The sequence below is a fragment of the Octopus sinensis genome, linkage group LG1 (assembly GCF_006345805.1).
Source record: "Octopus sinensis linkage group LG1, ASM634580v1, whole genome shotgun sequence".
In the NCBI taxonomy this organism is placed as follows: domain Eukaryota; kingdom Metazoa; phylum Mollusca; class Cephalopoda; order Octopoda; family Octopodidae; genus Octopus; species Octopus sinensis.
This window is the reverse complement of record NC_042997.1, coordinates 15,814,842-15,826,363: the sequence shown is the minus strand read 5'-3', so window position 1 is coordinate 15,826,363 and position 11,522 is coordinate 15,814,842. Positions and strand designations below refer to the sequence as shown.

At 35.4% G+C, this 11,522-nt stretch overlaps 1 protein-coding gene across 1 annotated transcript; it reads right to left on the bottom strand.

Annotated features, from left to right (window-relative positions):
- Window positions 1-479: 479 nt before the first annotated feature.
- Window positions 480-11,075, bottom strand: LOC115215503 (putative uncharacterized protein DDB_G0277255). The gene has a single exon (XM_029784669.2). It carries the CDS (start codon window positions 10,544-10,546, stop codon window positions 8,234-8,236), a length of 2,313 nt encoding a protein of 770 aa, XP_029640529.1. The 5' UTR covers window positions 10,547-11,075; the 3' UTR covers window positions 480-8,233.
- Between the last annotated feature and the right edge of the window lie 447 nt (window positions 11,076-11,522).

Here is an 11,522-nt window from a genome sequence, read left to right as displayed (position 1 = left end):
TAACTTACCGATCACCAGGACACAAAACCATCCATCTTCCTTTAGTTGATAGGTCCGACACGCTTATTGATTCATGCACAAGAATGTTAGGGCAAGCAGACAAGATAAAATATTGAAGATAAAAATTTCACGAAAGAATAACAAATACATTATTTTTGATGAAAATACATTTTTATTCATTCATCTTCTGTGAGTCACATTTGATAGAATGTAATTAAATATAATATATACAATGCAGATTTTTCATTTGTATGTACATATAGGTTCTTTATATATTTGATATATATATATATATATATATATATATACTATATATATATATAAGTGTGTGTTTATATTCTTTTATAATTTGTTCATTCATCCAAAATATAGCAGACATTCTACACAATCGCACATATATTCAATGAAGGTGGCAGTTAAGTCCCACCTCTGGACGTGTTTTTTTCTCCCATTTACAAGAGAGTTCCTCAATTAAATAGTCAATTAGACAATTTTTCAATAAAATTTTGTTATTTTTGTTTGTTTTGTTTGGGGGGTTTTTCTTTCACTATATGGGGGTCGGGGTGCATTACTGTCATAAAACTTTTTTTTAAACCTTTCTCTGCCACATTAATCATACTCATTAATTATAATATATATCGATTATATATATGTATTATATAATATTAAAATATACTATATATATATATTATATATAATATATATTTATACATATATATTATTATATATGTATGTAAACATAATTTTTATTTTCATGTCCATCTTAAGTGTTCAATTTATATATTTTATTATATGAATTTTTTTAATCACAAAAACAAAGTCTTCTTTGTTAAAGAAGACAAAGACTTTTTCGATCTAAACATTTGTTTGTTTTTTTTTTCTCTTTCCTTTATCTCTCAAACTTTCCATGGGCAAATATGTATGGTAAGGAACAACAAAAAGTAATGAAAATAATAATAATAAGAAGAAGAAGAATTAAATAAATAAATAAATAAATACGCTATCGAGTAGAGAGAAGAAGCGTTGAGAAATAGAGAGCTGGTGTGGAAGGAGAGGAAGGAGTAAGAAGAGACAGAGGAAAGGAGGTAAACGAGTTCTAAATAGTTATTGTGACGAAGCAGCAGTGGCGGAGAGAGAGAAAGAAAGAAAGAAAGAAAGAAAAGGTGAAATGAGAGAGGAGAGAGGGAGAGAAATAGAGAGAGATAGATAGATAGAGAGATGTGCGAGTCAGTGAGTTACATTGAACTGTTGTGTGTATATATGTGTTATTGTTGTTGTTTGGGAAAGATTGCCTTTGGGTTGAGTTAGTCGGCTAAGCACCCCCACACCATACAACCCGAACACAACAACAACAACAATCCCTCTATGAACGTCACTCGTTCAAACATCCACCCCCACACCCCACCACATCCATCTTTTTTCCAGGTTTTCTTTCAGCCAAAGTTATAAACCCTTCCAACTCTAAACCAACCCTTACTTTTAACCACCACGTCGGTAAGCGTCATACAAACAAATACGGTCTCTCTCTCTCTCGCTATATATATATATACATATATATATATATATATATGTATGTATGTATACGACGACGAGTCACTCCCCACCTCTATCGCTTCCTCTAGCACACGCACGCATACACACACACACACACACACACACACACAGAGGCACACAACGCCCAAACGTCTACTGCCACTACTACTTTAGAGTACACCCTACTTGATGAGTAATACAGAAGAGCCTTTCAGCAAGGTGACGGTGGTGGAAGTGGGAGAAGACATGGAGTAACGGTGGTGGCAGCGGCGAGGATGTGTTAGTCGTGAAAGGAGAGGAGAGGAGAGGAGAGTAACAGAGAATGCCCTAACTAAAAAGGCAAGTGAGATTACACACAAAGAAGCTTAAAACAAAGAGGGGAGAAGCCAAAAACAAACCAGAAAATGCACGTCACCATAACAATAAACCAACATTCCAGTTCGTAGAGATAAATCTAGCGTTTGATTTTTAGGGTGTCCATTTTCAGATATATAAAAGAATGAAGGGATTTTTTATGGAGGGAATGACTATTTTGTTGTTGTGTGTTTAAAACATCCACATCAGGTGACTATAAAGCTTTATCAGTAAATCACAGGGGGCAGTTCGTTCAGACCCAAATAAGGTGAGGCAAATTAAAAGTGCTTATTAAGTTTTTGCTAGGTAATAACTTGTGATGTTATATAACTGATACGATATATATATATATATACATACATACATACATATATAAATTTCTGTGATATATAATTCATAAGTATATAAATATTTGCTATTTACGTTCTTTTAGCCTTTGTCTACGTTGCTAGGTTCACCTTACAATGTGTTTTTGTTCGTTGAGGTGGGGAAACTCGCCCCCACTCACATGTTGAATAAGAAAAAATATAGTTTATGTTCACGGAATTGGATAGAAATGAGCTAACAGATTTTTTTTTTTATGTGTTATATGTAAAGAACCATCGATAGAATTGTACAATAATGAAGTCTGATTTGTGCCTTTGACGCTTCAACAGGTGGTGGGTGCTTTCGTGATCTATTTGAAGTAAAAAGTCCGCCAGTATTGCCAAGGTATTTGAGAAAATAACAGCGTTGCCGGTCCATACAGTTGCGGCAATTTTTGCTATGGAGTTTGTAAGAACTCTTCAGTCATAGGAGAAAGTTAGGGCATGACGATGACACTCGAGAAGGTTTCTCTGGGATTCACAGTATGTCAACAAGAACATATTATGAAATGCATACCCACTGTGGCAAGATCAACGGTGGTAGTTTACTCCACGGATTATGAACTGGAACTGTCTGACAAGTATCACAAAACTCGTAGCGACAGTGAAAGTTCTAATGTACATAATAATGTAATGGGACAAATTGTTTGGAAAAAAAAAATCGGGAAAGCAAGGCTAGAATAATCAAGTAAATGGACGATGACCAGATCCCTGAATTCGATGGTGATGGGCATGTTGTGCTTGATGCCTCGCCTTAAGTTGACGTATAATGTGTGTGAATTTAGCGCCGTATTTTTCTACGCCATAGGCGGGCATCAAAATGCTGGAAAACAGTTTTGAACCAATTTATTCTGACAAGCATCTGATGACATTATATCACATGTCAATGTAGGGGGTAGAATTAGCCAAACGGTAGCTAATTCGTCTGAGTTAGTGGAAGGCCTGTTTGGACAGGTCCACTGTTGAACTTACTATAAGTGGGTCTTCGGCCCTATCACTCAGTTAGTTGAGCTCAGGTCTCAACAAATAGAATATATGTCACAGCCGAGGGAGGTGCAATGCCTTTTCCCCGTGTTTTCAAAAACGAGAATTAATTTTTCATAGAACTTATCTGAATTCTCAGAGAAGTGTTTAAAATTGTTTCTTTGAGTAAATGTACAGTCTATAAAAATTTGTTTCTAAATTGAGCAGAATTACGTAGAAAAAAGCGGGAACGAGCATTAAGAGAAACGGAAGAGGAAAAAAGGGGGGCTCTGAGCTAAAATTAGAATTATGAAAACAATTGTATGTAAGGAATGGTCGTCATACACGTGAACAATAAACACATTAACTACAATACTTTTTAAGTGACCACTTCAGTTACACTTAAGTAAGGAAAGCAAACGTTCACTGTAAAAGATGCCTCATTCGTTTACAGGTAACAAGATATTAACATATATTCGGAGTTAGCACAATAAGGATTAAACTTCCACCTTTCCACTTTCGTAATCAGTAATTCGAAGAATCGATAAGAGGGGACATTTTCCATGTAGAGCAAAAATTATAAGATTTTGATGATAATATCAAAAATAATCAGTTAAATGTTCACAGCTACAAATAGATAATAACTGTCTGACATGTTAAATATATCATGCACAGATAATGATTTCCGTCTCAGACACCAGAGACAACTATAATGTATATTATGATATAATAAAACCAAGATAATACTATTACTACAGAAATCTTCACTGTCAATTAATGATCCGTGAAGATGGGCCGTTAAATCAGTTTCAACAAGTAAGATTGAATTTTTAAATAGCCAGAAGACACCAGCCATACAACTGGAAGTACTTAAGTTCAGAGAAAGATTCGAAGACCCAAGTCAACCGAATCTATATCTCGTGTGTCTATATATTATGTAGATCAATTAATATAACAGAGAAAATAAATCCTGCTACACAGGAACACATCTAAATTCAGACTTATAATTAATCTGTTGCTATGATTCAGAATTAACTACTACCGGGGAAACTTTCATTAGGTTCTTAATTTACTAATTTTCCCACCAAAGTCTTTACAACTAAATGTATTTCAGGATATTAGACAAATGTTTAATCACAACATAAGAATATGGATACGTGCTTCCTGTTGTCGACTGAAATTATACTTCAAGAAAAATTTAAATAATAATATTCAAAGGGAGAGAATTACTTAGAACTTATACCCACATCATATAACATGTATACAGTAATTGCTATAACATTCTTCTACTCAAAAAGCAAAATAGAATGCCGAAAAGCATTCTAATTTTATCCTTCCACTTAAGAACATTAAGTTAATGAGTGCAGTAACGTAACATAACCACACCAAGTCAAGGATTCTATAATAATAGCCTATTTTTCTTAGAAACTGATAAAACATTCAAACAGAAAATGTGGAAATTATTAACAATTCTTTTCAATTAGGAAATGTTATAATTATTGCCAAGAAATCAAAGTAAATTTGGATCCCGAATCAGTAATCTTGTAACATGAAAACTTAAAACACAGCTACCTGACATAATACAAACGTAATGTGTAATTTGAGAAAGTTCCAGCAACAGTACCACTGGAATTTCTCTTTATAAATAAATAAAATTTCATTAAACTATAAACCTATTCGCAACACACATCTCAGCTACAGTTACAAATTATACAGGCACATGCTATCTACACGAAGAACATGGTTGTATGGAGATGGGAATTCTTGGAGCCCAGTTTATTAAATCCTAACTCCCCAAAAAGAAATATTTGAAACAAACATCAAAATAGTAATAATAATAATTGTACTTAAATCTCTCACAGAATTTTGGCATCAGACAGGTAAGATAGCTAGGGAGTGTTACTCGCTGCCTATGTTTATGGAAAGGTAAACGGATGAAGGATAACCATTATTGGCTTGAGAAATATCATGTCCAGTGGAAAGTTTGTGAAAATAGTGAAGCAACAGGTAACCCAGAAGAAAATCTTCCAAGTAATTAATGAATCTACCAACTTCTGCCAGAGCTGGAAGATATGAACCATTATTAATTATTCAGACACAAGATATAGAGAGAAGTTATCAAATGATAAGGTACCCCTTGATTAGCTGATAAAATTTTCAGTTACAGCTGATCGATCCTGCCTAGATTAATTTAGCCCAGAAAAGAACAACAGTGAATGACAGACATATAATTCATTAAATAGGATTAATTATCGTTATTTCTTAGATGAGTAACCAAGTAGAAAATGACGTGCGTTTTTAAAATAAAAAGTAGGAAGTGACTCCAAATAGGAAATAGAAAAACTGGTTGAGGACGTCAATGGATAGAAGCATAAGTGTAAGCAAGGAGGATGTAGATGTATATAATAGATGTTAATGCAAAGTAAAGCTAAGAAACAGTGAGGAAAAGAAGTGGGGGGGACCATGGAGGGAGAAATAACAATCAACAACAAAGAAATCAGGTAGAAGCAGCTACTCTTACCTACTGAGTAAGAGAAACAAAAAAACAATAATAGTTATTATTTATTATAAAGAAAGTAAACTTAAGTAGGAAAAGAAGGAAAACTCATCGCCTTGCACCCAGTGTAAGTTGATGTGAAATTTTATATATGTATATATATATGAGAAAGAAGTGAAGAAAGAAAAAAGTGATTGGATTTATCGTTCCACAAGTGTATATGTATGTGTGTGTATATACATATATATATACATATATATATATACACACACACACATCATGCTACTATATAAGATGGACTGACAAGAACAGAGTAGTTTCCTACCACTCCCTTGCCGCTTAGCTAAGCTAACTCGAAAATCTTTGTCGATTCGTTCGTCACAGCCGGTTACAAGTACAGACAGATACGCCACGCACACACAGACACAAACACACACGCACAAGTTTTCACACATGTGCGCGTATTCAATGCGAGTTTGTAACATGGCTTCCGTGTTGATAACAGGAATTTTAGTAAAAACAAAGGATTATTATTATTATTTTTTTTTTTGAATGGGCGCAGTGAACAATGAAATTCAATTAAAAAAATTTGTTTTAAACCCAGGCTAACATATTAACCCGTCCCTCACACCCACAAAAGTAAAGAACACGGAAGCATTGTTGTCATCTGTGTGTAATAAATATCACCCCCTTGTGAACAAAGGATTGGTCAAAAGTGTGTACTAACAGATATGTAGTGTTAGATACAAGGAAAAAAAAAAGATATTAAAAAATGTGAACCCCTCTGCACCCCCCAAATACGGAATGAACCATTTGTTGTTTAATAATAATTCGCATATTCCCGCCCCCACCCAATTTCAAACTAAAAACTTTAACAAGGAGTTTGGAGTGATATAGAATAAATAGAAAAACTTTGAAAAACTGCAGCTCAATAAGTAATGTTTTAGCGGGACAAAGAATTTGAACGTAAACATTCTTTTTTTTTTCTCAAAAATAAACTGATTTGATTTTCAGGAATTTTTGTTTGTTAATCATTAATTTCTTGGACTTTTAGCGTTTAAAAATTTTCTTAGATTCTTTCTAACTGAAACAATACTGGTTTCTTTTTCCTTTATTTAATTATTTTTTTTTTGGTCTAATTTACTTCCTAAAATATGTCAGAAAAATTAAATATATCATTTCGTTATATGTTATAATTACGGTTTTTAAACCTGAAGAGGGTTAATAAGTAGAAAGCTACAAAAAAAAAATAAAATAGTGATGAGAAACAAAAGGCCGTAAAGTGTTGAGAAAAGAAGAGAGGAAAGAAGGGGAACAAAAAAAAATACGAGAAGATTGAGAGAGGAAAATCTGAACAAGGAAATTTCTAGGAAACTAAGGAAGAAATATATATACTTGCTATGTATGTATATATATATATATATATATATAATACATTCATATAATGTGTTGATAGAAAACAAAAAAAAAAAGAACAAAGATTAACTGATAAAAATGTATTTACGTAACTGTCTGCTTCATTTTTTTTCCTTTTCTTTAAAATTTGCTTATCTGTTTGGTATAATTTAGTGGCATTTTCTTTCATTTTTTTTAATGTTTTTCCGCTGTAATAAGTTACAACAATCTCTTCTTGGACTTCCTTTTTTTTAAATATAAGGAAGGAAAGAGAGAGGGGCAACGGGGGGTCTGACTGTTTATTGTTGTCCTATGGGTGGTGCATGTGTATGTATGTGTGTGTGTTTGTGTGTGTAAGACAGCAACAGACAGAGAGAAGGAACCAAAAAAAAAAAAAAAAAACAGGGGGGTGGGGAGAGCCTGCCATGTGAATTTTCTTTTCCTCGTTATTTTTTTTCTTTTCTTTTCTTTTATAAATTTTATAATATATCACTGAGTTGAATGTCCTCTCTCTTGTGGAAAATTACTCACCTGGCAGGCTTTAGTGAGTTGTGTAGCTGACAGGTTTTGTGACGTAAGAAAAAGAGTACAAAAAAAAACATTTTGTATATACACATATATATACATATATATATATATATGGTATATATATGAGTAAATCCAGATCCTGACACACACACGCACACTTTGAACCAACTTATAATTAGAATGGCTGATAACCATTACAATAGATTTTTTTAAAGAATATTAAAAAAAAAAATCACTTTCTCTCTCTCTGTCTGTTAACGCTGCTTTGGATAACTTTTGTTATTGTTGTAATTATTATTATAATTATTATAATTAATATATTTTTTCGTACTAAAGACTTGTCTAATGATCGTATTTTTCTTTCCTTTTTTTTATAATTTTTTTTTTTTGTTTTCACTAAAAAAATATAATATTGAGTCGTTCATCTTTTTTGTTAAGGAGTGGGGGGTGAAAAAAAAAAAAAAGAAAAGAGAACAAAATATAACACTCACTCATTTCGCTCTCACTCGTTTAACACATATATATATATATTATCATGATCAGTCTTTTTTTTTTTCATTCCAAAATTTCATATTTACCACTACTTCAACAGAAGAAATCATACTGTCAAAGCAATGACCGTCCTCAGGCTAGCTTCAATTCTATTGTCTTTCACCTGGGTGCTGCAAGCTGCCGCTGACGATGAGAGGCTATCCACCCGATTGTTGGACAACGCTGCTGCTGTTTTGGTAGTGTTTGTTGTCGTCGTCGAGTTACAGCTGCTGCTGCTGTTGCTGTTGTTGTTGTTGCTGGATGTTGTACTTGTCGTAGACGACGTCGTCGTGGTGGTAGTAGATGTTGTTGTAGTGGTAGGAGTGCTGCTGCTAATCGTTGTTATCCCGTGGCTGTTGTTGTTGCCTTGGTTGGTAGTAGCTGTAGAGTTCGTACTAGTAGCAGTAGTCGTGCTAGTAGTGTTCGTAGTAAAATGTTGTGAAGGAGACAGGTTGTTGTTGCTACAGTAACTGCCGTTATTACTATTGTTATTGTTGTTGTTGTTGTTAGAGATGGTGCTGCTGCTGGTCGTACATGTGCTGGCTGTGGCGGCCCTCACGAAACTGCCCCCACTATCATATCCACCGCCACTGTCTTTGGTCTGCTGCTGTTGATGATGATTATGATGGTGGTGATCGTGTTCGTGGTCATGATGTAGTTGTTGATTATGATGATGGTCATTTTCCATCGTCGCTCTACTACCGTTGCCGTGAGTAATAGGGGTAGTAACAGTTGAACAAAGTCCAGAAAATCCCGAATGAAATATTGACACAAGGTTACTAATCTGTGACGTGCTATCTGCAACTGGCTGTTGTTGAGGATGGTGATGTGTTTGATGATGAGAATGGCTATTATTATTAACGTGGGGATGGTGTTGTTGATGAAACTGTTGTTGAATTTGCTGTTGTGGTTGTGATGACATCTCGTGTTCTGTGTTTAATGTGTCATATTTGTTATTGTGGTCCGCCAGTACTAAGCAGTCGGTTAGCCGACTTCTTTTCGGACAGGCGGGACTGAAGGCGGAAGAATAAGAGCAAGAAAGTGAAGTAGAACTTACAGAAGTGGGTAACGAAGGAACCAACTGGTTGTTATGTCCAGTAGCCATACCCCTGTTTCCATTGCAGCCATTTAGCATCATCATTGTTTGACCAGAGTCTGGTAAATCGTAAGAAGGTCGCTTTCTTTTGATGGCAGATTTAGACAATGTCTGGCCCTGAGAGCCAAGCACGAGTACATTGTTATTGTTACTACTAAATGCACAAGATTGTTGCTGGTTGTTGTCACCAGATACAGTCGCGTGGTTACTGTTCGTATAAGTACCCGTTGAATCTGTCCCAGGGTATAGGAAACAACTACTCGTTGTGACCTGCATCTGCAGAGGTTGAGGAGGAGGGTGATAATGGTGATGAGGATGCGGATGGTGACTGTGGTGGTGTAGTAGTGATGAATGATGTTGCTGCTGCTGCTGCTGTTGTTGTTGTTGATGATGGTATTGCATGTGGTGAGGTTGAATAACTGACGAGTTCACCATGTTAACACCAGTATTGTTAGCCCCACTGCTACATAAACTTTCTAAATCGTAGTCCATGTTTTGAGACGGAGGTGTGTTCTCCTTGTCGTCATTCATACAAGAATTATGGACCATTGAATAGTCCACAGAGGGCGTTGAAAAAACATCAACATTTTTATGACGAACTGTAGAACAGGGTCCGGAGATCATGTGGTTATTAGTCGTATGACTGGTATTATAACTGCGACTGTTGTTGGTACAAGATGAGACGACAGCATTTGTTATTGTTCCCGCCGGCAAAAACGACGAAGTGCTGGCTGTTGGAACAGAGTTTGTGTATGAGGGTACCACTTCATGACCAACACCGAGTACAGCCGTGGGTATCTTCCCACTTCCCTCAATGTCTTCTGTTTTATTACTCCTAGACAACATACAGTCATCTGTATTCGAATCAACATTGTTTCCAAAATCAATTGGACTGTTGTTAGGTATACTACAGGCAGCAGATTCCTGCTCCATAGCACACGAAGATGGCATCTCCAAACTGGGTCCACCCATAGAAGTGGTTGTTGTTGCTGTTGCTGTTGTTGTTGTGAGAGAACCATTTAAGTCGTGGTTAGGCGCAACATTGGAATGTTGTAATTGTTCTTTACTGTTGTGAACAGGGGGTGTGTTTACATGGGGTTCCATTTGACGATTTTTGTTCATGATAAAGGATTGGTAGTTTTCCAGCATATACACAGACCTGGCTCTATGTAAAACACTAGCCACGAGCAGATTTTTGTGAAGATTAATTCCACCACGTTGATTACGGGAGGCGGCAATTTTGCCGAGAGAAAGAGCAATAAGTTTCTGTGCTTCTGTTGCCATTTTGTTTATAATCAGAAAATAAAAGTTTATAAAGTTTTACAGAGTTGTAAAATAAGTTGGTTGTGTAAAAGTGTATAAATAACAAGATATAAGACTTATCTGTGTCACTCAGTATCAAATGATAGAGTTGTTATAATATCCGATGTGTGTCCACGGTTCAGTTGAGATAGGTAAATATTATCCCGTCGCACTGTTTTCTTTATAAATATACACCAAAGAGCATGAAAGTTTGTTGTATATATTATATGTACATTCATTCAGACAGACAGGAGAATATGTGTAGTGATGCATTTAAATATTCATATGTATACATATATCCTCTAGAGATGACAGTAATATGTTTCAAGTATACAGTCAATACAATTTACATGTGTAGTAGTAAAAGTAATTCAGTAGAATCAGTTTAGTCTCATCTGGTTGTTTACCGATGAGAACCGTCTGTCAAGTTTACCGCGAGCTTGTTTAAGCCTTAATGCTCGTTGTTAGTTATGATCGTGTGTTTAAGATGACGTCAACGGCACATGAACCAACCAATCAAATAGCGGAAACGACTTTGTGGAATGTCAAACGTCACCAGCAACCATCCAATGGGTGAAGCTCTCATAGCTATCACATGAGACGAGGCTTCAGTTCCCCATTCTATTTATAGTACCGGCCAATCAGCCAAATAAAGGCGACGCATGATAGAGTTGTCATGGTAGCAGAGATATTCATTCAGTCAAGCATCTAGTCACACTCACTTGAATATATATGTATATAATATCTATAATAAAGCACACACGCACACAGACATACTCACTCGCACGCAAACAAAAACACACACACGCATACTTTACACGTAGAAACACTGACATATACACAAACACAATTCAACGAGGAAGCCTCGATGCGGACGTTTACACTGCTAGAAATAGGAGCCAAATTCCATCAAATTCCCGCGCAGTTCTAAAATAGGAAGGATACGTTAAGCATTGCA

Coding starts and splice junctions, on each gene's coding strand:
- LOC115215503 (XM_029784669.2), bottom strand. CDS start 10,546: ATGGCAACAGAAGCACAGAAACTTATTGCTCTTTCTCTCGGCAAAATT.